The sequence below is a fragment of the Hyperolius riggenbachi genome, chromosome 4, assembly GCF_040937935.1.
Source record: "Hyperolius riggenbachi isolate aHypRig1 chromosome 4, aHypRig1.pri, whole genome shotgun sequence".
Taxonomy (NCBI): domain Eukaryota; kingdom Metazoa; phylum Chordata; class Amphibia; order Anura; family Hyperoliidae; genus Hyperolius; species Hyperolius riggenbachi.
In genome coordinates, this window is record NC_090649.1 from 281,873,772 (window position 1) to 281,886,549 (window position 12,778).

Genomic DNA, 12,778 nt, shown 5'->3' on the forward strand with positions numbered 1-12,778 from the left:
TGTCACTGGGATGTCTAATAGTTAGTCTTGTGTGTTGGTCGGCTGGTCAGCCGTAGCGCCGCCAGCCTCGCCGCTCGTTGGGGCTTGCTTTGATAGTAGAATGTGGAGGGAGTTTAGGAGGCTGACCGCCGAGGGGAAGAACGAGTTCCTGTGTCTCGTGGTTTTTGTGGGGATGGCTCGTAGCCTCCGTCCCAAGGGCAGAATGTTGAAATAGTGGTGGCCTGGGTGTGAGGGGTCGTTTGCAATCCTCAATGCCCTGGTTTTTAGTCTTTTGTTGTACAGTAGGGAAAGTGAGGGGAGGGGGCACCCAATGATCCTCTCTGCTGACCTGATGACCCTCTGTAGTTTGTCTCTATCATTGACGGTGGCGCCAGTATACCACACCAAGATGGAAGAGCAGAGGATCGACTCAATGGTGGCGGAGTAAAATCTAGTTAAAATTTCTTGAGTCATGCCGAACTTCCTCAGCTGGCGTAGGAAGAAGAGTCTCTGTTGGGCTTTGCGTTGAGTGGCAGTGATGTTGGGCTTCCAGCTTCCAGAGGCCACTAGAGATGGTAGTACCCAGAAGCCGGGCGCAGGGTACTCTGGTTACCTCATTGCCGCCAATGTAAATTGGAGGTGGGGGGGGGGGGGGAGCAGCCTTCCTGAAGTCAATGATTAACTCGACGGTCTTTGCGGTGTTTAGCACCAGCCTGTTCTCCTTGCTCCAGTTGCAAATTCTCTCCACCTGCTAGCTGTACTCCTGGACATTATCCTTGGTGACAAGGCCAACGATGGTGGTGTCATCAGCGAACTTGATGACCTTGACGGAGCCTGCCTCAGACCTGCAATTGTTCGTGTAGAGGGAGAACAGCAGTGGTGACAGTACGCAGCCTTGAGGTGCTCCAGTGTTCGTGGCCGCAGCTTGAGAGTGGATATCACCCAGTCTGACAACTTGGGACCTATTGGAAAGAAAATCTGTGATCCAAAGTTGTAGGCTTTGGTGGACTCCGAGTGCAGCTAGGTCCCGTTGGAGAATGCGTGGGCAGATGGTGTTAAAGGCCGAGCTGAAATCCAGGAGTAGTATTCTAGCATACGTGTCTGGCCTATCAAGGTGGTCGTTGATGAGCTCTAGGCAGATATTGATCGCATCATCAGTGGACCTGTTTGCTCTGTATGGAAACTGGAAGGGGTCTAGGAGGGGCGAAGTTGAGAGCTTGAGGTAGGCCAAGACCGCGCGCTCCATGGTTTTCATGATGATGGATGTCAGGGCCACGGGTCTAAAATTGTTAAGTTCGGTGATCCCTTGTTTCTTAGGTACAGGTATGATGGTAGACCTCTTGAAGCACGCAGGGACCTTGCCTTCCCCCAGGGACCTGGTGAAGATAGCGGAGAGGATGGGAGCAAGCTGCCTACAGCAGAATTTCAGGCAAGCTGGAGATACTCCGTCGGGGCCGGGGGCTTTTCTGGCGCTTAGGGTTGATAGGAGGCGCAGGACTTCGGCTTCGCTCACCACCATGGGAGAGGGTAGTCTCAGGGTGTTGTCAGCAGGGCATGGAGGTGGGGTAGCTGGTACATGGTTCTCCTCCTGTTCTCCCTGATTCTCGAACCTGCAGTAGAATCTGCTGAGTTCTTCTGCTAGTGTCGGGCTGGGTGTTGCCTGCTGAGGTTGGGGCTTCTAGTTTGTGGCGGCCTTCAGCCTCTTCCATACCGCGCGAGAGTCATTTGAGCGCAGGTTAAGTTTAATTTTCTCGGAATACTCCTTCTTGGCCGCTCCGAGCTCCCGCTAAAGGTCGTTTCTTGCCTTCCTACAGTCCTCCTGATTGCCGGACTTGTGTGCAGCCTCCTTTTGACTCCGCAGTTTCCGTAGCTTGTCGGTGAACCACGGCTTATTGTTCGGGTACACTTTGAAGGATTTCGCTGGTACACACGAGTCTTCGCAGAAACTGATGTATGAGGCGACGTTATCTGTCCATTCATCCAGGTCTGATGCTTCCAGGGACTTCCAGTCGGTGCATTCAAAGCAGGCTTGAAGTTCCAGTTTGGCCTCATTTGACCACACCTTTGTAGACTTAACAGTCGGTTTAGCTGATTCTAGGCGCCTCCTGTAGGTAGGGATAAGGTGGATGAGACAGTGATCAGAGGAACCCAGGGCTGCCCATGGAGCCGCTTTGTATGCATGCTTCAGTGCCGTGTAGCAGTGGTCTAGGGTGTTCGGGCCCCTGGTAGGGCAAGCTACATGTTGGTGATAGGGTGGCATCTCCAGGCACAGGTGGGCCCTGTTGAAATCGCCCGCCACGATGAACAGTGAGTCTGGAAGGGACGTCTCCCACTGCGAGATGGTCTTGCTTAGGGTCAGTAGGGCAGATTTGACGTCAGCATCAGGGGGGATGTACACGCCAGCAAACACATAAGAGGAGAACTCTCATGGTGAATATGGCGGTCTGCAGTTAATTAGTAGTAGTTCCAGGTCCGGAGAACACTTCCTGTCGAGGTGGGGCACCATGAGGAGCTGATGTAGAAGCAGATGCCTCCTCCTCTTTTCTTCCCTGAGAGGACAGGGTCCCGATCTGCCCGGATGATGCTGAAACCCGGGAGAAGGAGGGCGTTATCGGGGATGACCTCCTGTAGCCATGTTTCCGTGAAGCAGAGGGCCGGAGTATGACAGCCAAGGTCTCTCCTGTCGCAGAGGAGGCGTAGTTCGTCTATTTTGTTAGGGAAGGATTGTACGTTCGCCAGGAGGACAGAGCCTTGACTGGGCACTATCAGTCTATAGTGAGGTTGGCTGGATGGTTTATAAGCTAGTGACTGTGGTGAAAGTCATTGCATGCATGTTAGAAATATTTTGGTGATCCTAATTGTCGCCCAGTATAATCCAAGCCATAGTTGCAAACTCTATTTAAAAGACTTTATATAAAAAGCCTGACCATGTTTGCACCACCTCACGTGTGTTTTTTCCAGCTGGGTGGCATGAAAAAGTAGCTGGGTGGGGTGGGAGGGGGAAATGCAGGGCCAGTGTGACTCTGCTTACAGCATAGGAGGAGGGTAAGGAGGACAAGCCAATGACAGCCGGGTGCCCATCAAAATTAGCCAGGTGCTCCACAGCTTGGACAGAACATTGTCTTTATATATACGGTATAAACATGGTGAGTTGGAAAGGCAGAACATTTTACTTATCCTTATTATCTTGTCTTTCTAGGTTAGTGAAAGATGCTCCTTGGGATGAGGTCCCACTGGCACACTCTCTTGTGGGCTTCGCCACAGCGTATGACTTTCTGTACTACTCCTTTTCAAAACACCAGAAGGAGAAGTTTCTTGAAGTCATTGCCAATGCCTCAGGATACATGTATGAAACCTCTTACAGGAGAGGCTGGGGATTTCAGTATCTCCACAACCATCAACCCACCAACTGTGTAGCACTGTTAACAGGAAGTTTGGTTATGATGAATCAAGGTGAGGGAATTAAACTAAAATGGGGCATTAAAACTGTTAAAATGTACTTTGGGTGTAACATATAACACTTACAGTTAACACCATGTATACTGTTCAAGACAGAACGTATTAGGAGGTAACACCTGAACATATTTCTTTTCCAAAATAAATGTTTATATTTGTAAATTTATATTTAGAATTGCTTCATTTTTGTTACCTGTACTAGACAAGACAAGACACAGAACATTTATATTGCGCTTTTCTCCTGGCGGAATTAAAGCGCCAGAGCTGCAGCCACTACAGGATCATTAGAGAGCCTTGCCCAAAGACTCCGCACTGTTTTACGTACTGCCTTTAGCTGGGATTCAACACTTTTGTCGCAGGGCTCAAATCCCACATCAAAGGCAACATCCTTTCAAGCAGGCACGTGCACAGGGGGGTGCTCTGGGTGCCCAGGCACCCCCCTTTTCAAAATCTTCAAAAAAAAGCCCCACTCGCGTGCAAAATAAGCTCCGCCCCCGGTCGCGATAAGCCCCGCCCACCCGCGGGAAGCTCCGCCCCCGCCTGGGACACTTTCAAAGTGAAGAGGCCCAGACAGAAATCCTAGTGTGGCATACTGACCTTTCCCTCCACCTAGGACCCATACTGACCTCTCCCTCCCCCAGCACCCATAGTGACCTCTCCCTCCACCTAGTACCCAGTGACCACTCCCTCCCCCAGTCACAGTGACCTCTCCCTCCACCTAGGACCCATAGTGACCTCTCCCTCCACCTAGTACCCAGTGACCTCTCCCTCTACCTAGGACCCATATTGACCTCTCCCTCCCCAGTACCCATAGTGACCACTCCCTCCACCTAGTACCCAGTGACCTCTCCCTCCACCTAGACCCATACTGACCTCTCCCTCGCCAGTACCCACAGTGACATCTCCCTTCACCTAGCAATCACAGTGACCTCTCCCTCCACCTAGGACCCATACTGACCTCTCCCTCCCCCAGTACCCATAGTGACCTCTCCCTCCACCTAGTACCCATATTGACCTCTCCACCCTCAGTACCCATAGTGACCTCTTCCTCCACCTAGCACCCAGTGACTACTCCCTCCCCTAGCACTTACAGTGACCTCTCCCTCCACCTAGGACCCAGTGACCTCTCCCTCCACCTAGGACCCATATTGGCCTCTCTCTCCCCAGTGCCCATAGTGACCTCTCCCTCCACCTAGTACCCAGTGACCTCTCCCTCCACCTAGGACCCATACTGACCTCTCCCTCCCCAGTACCCACAGTAACATCTCCCTTCACTTAGCAATCACAGTGACCTCTCCCACCACCTAGGACCCATTCTGACCTCTCCCTCCCCAGTACCCACAGTGACATCTCCCCTACCCAGCACCCACAGTGACCTTTCCCTCCATCTAGCACCCACAGTGACCTCTCCCTCCCCAGCACCCACAGTGACTTCTTCCTCCACCTAGCACCCACAGTGACCTCTCCCTCCCCCACCACCCACAGTGACCTCTCCCTCCACCTAGCACCCACAGTGACCTCTCCCTCCCCCAGCACCCACAGTGACCTCTCCCTCCACCTAGCACCCACAGTGACCTCTCCCTCTCCAGCTCCAGCAGTGATCCTGCCTACCCCAGCACCCACACTGACCTATCCCTCCCCTAGCACCCACAAAGATTTTTCCCTCCCCCAGTGGCTACCCTCCTGTCCCCTGCAGCACCCACAGGGACATTCCATCCCAAAAGCAGCACCTACAGTGACCTCTCCCATTGCCAGCTCCCACAGTGGCCTTTTCCAACACCCAGCATCCACTCCTTCCTCCAGTAACCACTCTGACTTCTTCCAGCACCCACAGTGACCTCCCCTTCCTCCAGCACCCATACTGATCTCTTCCTTCCACAGCACCCACAGTAGCCTACCCTTCCCCCAGCACCCACACTGACCTCTACCTCCCTTAGCAGCAACTATGCCGTTCATAGCAGCACCCAAAGTGACCTCCCCTTCCTCCAGCACCCACAATGACCTCTACCTCCCAAGACCCACAGTGATCTCCCCCAAAGGACCCACAGTGACCTCCCTTTCCTCCAGCACCCATACTGACCTCTACCTTCCACAGCACCCACAGTTACTTCTCCCCCCAGCACCTACAGTGACCTACCCTTCCCCCAGCAACCACACTGACCTCTACCTCCCCTAGCAGCAGCTATGCCATTCATAGCAGTACCCACAGTGATCTCCCACCCCTTGCACCCACAACAATCCCACCATATATTCAGCTCCCACATACATTACACTCAACCAGTAACCCCCACTATTGCAAGCACCCAGTACTTGCACCGAGCACCCTCCACCCAATACTCACATCCGGCCTCAATATGGCACTGAGTACTTGCATCAAACAGCCACATGACACCCAATACCTGCACCCCTTCACCCTATAGCTGGCACCCAGTACTCACACCTACATGGCACAGTACTTGCACCCAGCCCCAGCCCCAACATGGCACCCATTACTCACACCTGCACACAGCCTCCACATGGCACAGACTATCTGGACCCACATAACTAGTACTCGCACCCAAAGTACCTGCACTCAGAACCCACATGACAATGCCCAACCATAGCTAGCACCCAGGCATGGCACCAAGTATTTGCACCTATGTGATACCCAGTACCTGCACCCAACACCCACATGTTTCATCTGCAGTAGTTCCAGTTGCACTAAGCCTCCACTTGGTGCCCAGCACCCACACCAAGCACTCACATATGACATCCAGTACTTGCACCCAGAACTCACAAGGGACTGAGTACCTGCAATCAACACTTACATGATGGTTGATACCCACCCATACAGCCAGAATCCACATGACACCCTGTGCCAGCACCCAGAACCCACATGGCACCCAGCATCTGCCTTTAGCACCCACATGACAACAAATACCCCACTAGCCAGCACCCATCACCCATATGTCACCATGTACTCACTCCCAGTACCCACTTGGCACTCAGTATTTGCACCTAAGACCCACATACCCCCATAATTAACACCCACATGGCACAGTACTCACATGTCACCAAGTTCCAAAGCCATTACATGCACCTAGGCTAGTTCCCATCCATGGCCAGCACCCAAATAGCACCCAGTACCCATCCTTGGTCCGAACCCATATAAGACTCAGTACTCTCCCATGGCACACATCCAGACCACACATGGCACTCCCTACTCACTCATGTCCAACACTCACATGGCTCCCTGTACCAATTAGCACTCACATGGCACCCACTATTGTTTATCACCATCTGCTACTCATTCAGCACTCAATACTGCATAGCACCCACTGCAAATATACACCCAATACAAACTAGACCTTGGAACCCAAAGCAGCTTGATACAGACTTTACTGCTAACTTGCTAACACTTAGCACCGGTTAGGGAATCAAGCCCCAAGTATCTGCACCCAGGCCTAAAACTGCACCCAGTACTTCAACCTGCACACAACTTCCACATGGCACCCGCTATCTGCACCAAGCACCTACTTAACCCGTACCCGCACCCAAAGTACCTGCATTCAAAACCCATGTGATGCCCAAAGCCCACCCATAGCCAGTACCCAGTACAGGCACGGCGACAAGTATTCACACCCATGTCACATCCAGTACCTGCACCCAGCATCCACATGACATCCAGTACATGCACCCAGATCTTACATGGCACTAAGTACTTGCAATCAACACCCGCATGAAACTCGATACCCAATCATAGCCAGAACCCACATGACACTCAGTACTTACACCCAGAACTCACATGGCACTAAGTACTTTCAATCAACACCCGCATGGCACTCGATACCCAACCATAGCCAGAACCCACATGACACTCTGTACTCACACCCAGAACCCACATGGCACCAAGCATCTGCATTCAGCAGCATGACAATCAATACCCCCTAGCCAAAAACGAGGTGGGGGGGGGGGGCATGCGGGGGAAGGCATTGCCAGGCCCCTTTTTTAAATTTGGGCACCCCCCACTTAAGGACCCTCTGCACGGCCCTGCTTTCAAGTACTTTTTGTCATGTTACAAGATAGTGTGGAATGCTTACACTGAATCAGTTGCTGTCAGTTATAACTGAACGGACAACTGATGTGCAGCCCAGGTGAAAGTAATGTCCATGTTTCCCTATGGCCACTTTCACACTGTACTGTACACTGAAAACCTGAAAGCACTGCGTAATATGTTGACGCTTTATAAATACAATAACTAAATAAATAAAAGCTTTTCCACAATGCACTGCTATGGAACAACTGATCAGTTTAAAAAAAGCATCAACTTTTCAGCATACAGTGGAAAATTCAATGTGCATTTTCAGTATAGGAAAACTGAGAACCAGTGTTAAAGAGAACCTGAGGTGTTTTTTTGGGTAGCAGATGAGACACAGAGGCATGTTCTCTGCCTCATGACATGCCTCTGTGTCCCCACACCACCGCTCTCTGCCCTCCCACCGCCGTGCTATAGCCCCCCTGAGATTTGCGACAATATTTGTCGCTATCACAGAGGTAAACATGTTGGAGAGGTATTCTCTGTTCAAAACACCAGGGGCGTTCCTGCAGGGTTTCCAGAGCTGCCACTGGGCCTCTCTCTCTCCCTGGCCACGCCCCCTGTGCTCCCCTCCTCCCTGAATGAACCTCTCATTCCTGCGTCATGACCCAGAGGTCACGAAAGTAAAAGTGGGCCTTTGCGGACGGCGGGGAGCGGCGATTTTAGAAGCTACCTGATCCACTCAGCCGTATGCAGAAAAAACAGCAGTTCAGCACTGTGTGTGTTTTTGCTATCAATTACATTGGCTTCTGTGAAAAAAACGTATGCTTTTTCCACATACAAACACAAATGGCGTGCAGATAATGCATGCAGAAAACGCACACAGAAAACCGGCAAACAAGGCTGCTCCCAGCCGAGGCCTCGTTTAGACTGTACACTGATGAACTGCTGCATTTTAACTGAGCAATTGTTCCATAGCAGTGTATCATGACAGAGCTTCAGTTTTTCAGCGTACAGTGTGAAAGAGGCCATAGTGAAGGCTGGATATTGCTTTCACCTGAGCTGTACATCAGTTGTACTTTCAGTTGTAACTGAAAGCAACAGATGCAGTGTTAAAAGAAAATGAGGTCATTACCTTCACCTGGGCTGGGGCGGCCTTAGGCCTGTGCCATCTGTGCACATGCACAGGGCCACCATTCCTGGGGGGGCATCAAAATTGATCACGGAGGTCACTATGGCTGCACACTTCATTGCCAGCGCCTCACCTCACTGCAGCGCCTGCGTGCGTCACTAGTAAAGGCACTGTCTGTAGCCTAGTCGCTGGGACATTCTCCCCCATCAGCCCCACCCCCTTAACATGGAGAAAGGACACCACATGCTGAGACAATGAGGGTGGAGGCAAAACGCAGTGGCAAATTTCAGCAAAAGTTAAACATTTGTGTAATGAGCACAAGGCGGCTATGCAGTGTCCGTAATGGATGCGGCCACTTACTGTGCATAAGATACCATACTGACTTTGGCGGGTGAAGGGGCCACCGATTCTGTCTCTGCCAAGGGCCACCATGATCCTAGAGCCTCCCCTGAACCCCGGCTGTACATCACTTGTCTTCAGTTGTAACTGAAAGCAATGGACGCAGTGTAAAAGGGAAGCATGGACATTACCTTCACCTGGGCTGCACATAAGTTGTCTTTTCAGTTGAAACTGAAAGCAATGGGCACAATGTAAAATGAGTCTAATAAGTGTCCTTTCCCTATGTTACAGTTGCTGTCAATTATAACTGGATGGAACAACTGATGTGCAGCCCAAGTGAAGCCAATTCAGCAGCACAGTATTCGCCGATAGGCTGCCAGGCTGCCAATAGCGCACGTAGCATGCAGGAACACTGAATTAAGGACCGCTGATTCACTAGCGTGCGTAACAGTAGCTAACTTGCGCCGTTACATGGCGCTATGCTTAGTGAATCAAGCCCAATATGTGTAAAGTCCCATAGGAATATAATAGCATCAGGCTCAAATGTACCCATTTGGTTAAAATGAAGGCATAGTTTAGAATTATTGGGCCCTTTGAAAATACTGTTGTTTACCACAACATTTGCGTAACAAGTGTAATGCTGGTAGCAATGCATGTGTGTGAAGCTAAAAGCTTCTTACATTATTTGTGTAAGTACTGGTAAAATTGCTGTGTGCTGTCTGCGCATGCCAATTGCACTGCTGCTGTGTGAACCTACCCCTATATTTCTCAAAATCTACATGAAACTCTGTATACAATTTATGCTCTTATGCGCTTCTAAATTTGGTAATGGTTCCCATATTCCATTTGTACAGTCCCTGATTTTAAGTGTGTTTTTGTAGGATACCTGCAAGAAGCTTACTTCTGGACAAAGCAAGTCCTCACCATTATGGAGAAGTCAATTGTGCTGCTAAACGATGTGACAGATGGGTCACTATATGAAGGAGTGGCATATGGCAGCTACACCACCAGATCTCTTTTCCAGTATATGTTTCTTGTCCAAAGGCATTTTGATATCAATCACTTCAACCATCCTTGGCTGAAAGAGCACTTTGCTTTTATGTATAGAACGATATTGCCAGGTAAGGTAAATGTTTTGTTTTTTGAAAGCTCTTCAAACCTTTCATTGATTTTGCAGAATGGTTGACCAGGTGGATGTAGTCAGTGAGTATGATGTTCCCCCTTGTAACTAAGCTTTTAGCATAAAGGAAGGGTTTCTTTCAATGGAGATGCCAACTCTTCTGCCACCTATAAAAAACAGGGTTCCCCTGCCATGGGAGGAGGAGCTGGGCACCACTTTCTCTTCCTCTGAAAAGTCAAAGATGTGTATATTCGCATATAAATCTTCTATCGCGGTGCGCATTCAAGAAGTCAACTTTAAATTCTTATCGAAGTGGTATTACACGCCTCAGAAATGACATAAGATCTTTCCAGACAAAAATCCTATGTGTTGGCGTTGCGGAGTTGTGGCCGGCTCCCTCTCCCATATCCTTTGGAACTGTAGGCGGCTAGTGCCCTTTTGGCAGACTATAGAGAAATTGGTCAAGGAAATGACAGGCAGGGAGGTATCTTTTACCATACAATTCTTTTAATTCTTCGCAATGTGTGCTATATAGCCTTTCATCTAATTTCAGATGTTGTAAATCTTTTACATCAGCAAACTTGCCTCTTCCTGTCTGAAAATTTGACTTTACCCAAAGGTCAAATTTTTCAAGGGGTAAATACAGGGACTGGGGGAACAAATAGAGCAACAAACAATGCACAAAGATATGTAGATCCAGCATGAACATACCTTTGTGCTTACCTTAGATACCTTTGCATCGGGTCAGGTAATATTTCCCTTCAGATCTTGATTTGTGTAGCTCAGGCTTTCAAATTAACTTGTGCTACTGCTCAGTGCCGTCTAGGCAAGTTTTTCTTATGTGGGAGTGATGGGATAAAAGAGTAATAAAGTGCTGTGAAGTGAACCTGTGTCTAAATTGCCTTCCGTCAATTGCTTCCTTTGCATGTCACTACAGAAGTTCTGCTAAGTTAATGCAACATTTCTCACACATCTCTCATGTATACATTCATCTGTAAGCTTTTATAAGCTAGAGTAAATAGAACTGATAAAAAAGATTCAGTAGCATCAGTAAAGAGTGAAAATATGCTTGCTTACCTCCTGTGTCTGCTTAGTGAATACCAGATGCACTGCATGTACTGAATCGAATTTCTGCTGAGACAGCAACAAGTCATTATACTGTATGTAGACTATCTGCTGCTTGCTCTCCTTTCTCTCCATATTAGATAGTATAACTGAGGATATCACTGATTGAAGTGGTAATTTATGTGAGAAAAAGTATTTGCCCTCTTCCTCATATCCTATATTATTTTATACGGTTCACATATCTGGAGCATTGCCAACTCCATTTTGTTGTTCCATTTTAATTTTTTTATTTTTATTTTAAACCTGTGATTCAAAAGCTCTTGGATGTCTAGAAGACTTGGTGTAGCAAACCACATGGTTGCTTATCACTACTTTTGGTGCGCAGAGTGCTCAGTAAAGTTAAGGAAAAACAGAACCACAAATTTACACTGATGAAGGCCAAAACAACCTGACGCCTGGAACCCACTAGGAGCGCTTTTCTGAGCACCTTTTGATTTGAAAAGCTCTTGCTAATGTAATGCTATGGGTGTGATCCCACTTGAGGGAGGTGATTTTATAAAAATACCCCATAGCATTGCATTAGCAAGAGCTTTTTCAAATCGCTAGCACTTACAAAAGGTTGCTAGTGGGGTTGAGCCCTGAAGCATCTGACTGCAAGTTAATCACCTTGTACAATGTTTAAGTTTATGGATGTGCTTTAAAGAGGAACTCCAGTGAAAATAATGTTATACAATAATTATGTATAAATGATGTAGTCAGTGTTTGTCCATTGTAAAATCTTTCCTCTCCCTGATTTACATTCTGACATTTATCACATGGCGACATTTTTTATTTTTTTTAAACATATTTTATTGATTTTGTACCTTCAAAGTGTAAACATTACATCTTTTGTACATGGCATATTTGAGATAAAGAAAACATCTGTTTCTTGCCTATAGGGCTCACAAAATAAAGATATTCATGGAAGAGTCAGTCTGTTTGCTTTCTTTTGGTAGTTGCAAAGTTATTAAGCTAATAGTAGATATCATTATACAGTTTACAAGGTATTATGATTTTACCAGTTCACACTTCTAAGGCAAAACAATTCCCTGAATTGACCCCCCCCCCACCCCACCTAAGATAACTAACCCCCCCCCCCCCCCCCAACATTCCCCTTCTCATCTCTCTAACTTCAAGTTTATGAATTTTCCCCATGTCCCCGGCATGGGTATGAGTGGTAGGATATTGTGTGATTGCTATTTAAGGTGTGTCAGTATGTATGGAAAGTGCTCCAAGGGTGCCTAGAAGATCTTCTGTGGCATACCATCCCGTATATTTAAATGGTTCCATTAGGGATACTATTTCAGATCTAGAAAAGGTGTTGATAATAAAAGGCTTCCAACGTTTGAAAAATTTCTTTGAGCATTTTTCCCTGTGTATTAGGGCATCCAGCTTTGCCATCTTGAAGAGATCTTGCAGTTCCTCTTTAAGGTCCCAGATGTTTGGTGTATTTGGGTATATCCATCTATTGAAGATGGTCTTTCTTGCTGCACATATTATGATATGAGCCAGTTCTGATGGGCATTTGGATACTTCTCCTGATTCTGATAGTGGAGGCGAATAGTTGAAAAGACAGAGGAGATGATCTAACGTCATCTTTTTGTGACACACTTTGTTGATAAATTTGATGACT

General features: G+C 48.2%; 1 protein-coding gene across 2 annotated transcripts in view; it reads left to right on the top strand.

Annotated features, from left to right (window-relative positions):
• The window catches only part of DSE (dermatan sulfate epimerase), a 92,929-nt gene that overhangs the window by 40,429 nt on the left and 39,722 nt on the right, over positions 1–12,778 (top strand). For both annotated transcript variants that reach the window (XM_068231334.1, XM_068231335.1), the window contains 2 exons: positions 3,179–3,432; positions 9,803–10,042. In XM_068231334.1, coding sequence (XP_068087435.1) covers positions 3,179–3,432; positions 9,803–10,042 — 494 coding nt within the window. The remainder of the gene's footprint in view (positions 1–3,178; positions 3,433–9,802; positions 10,043–12,778) is intronic.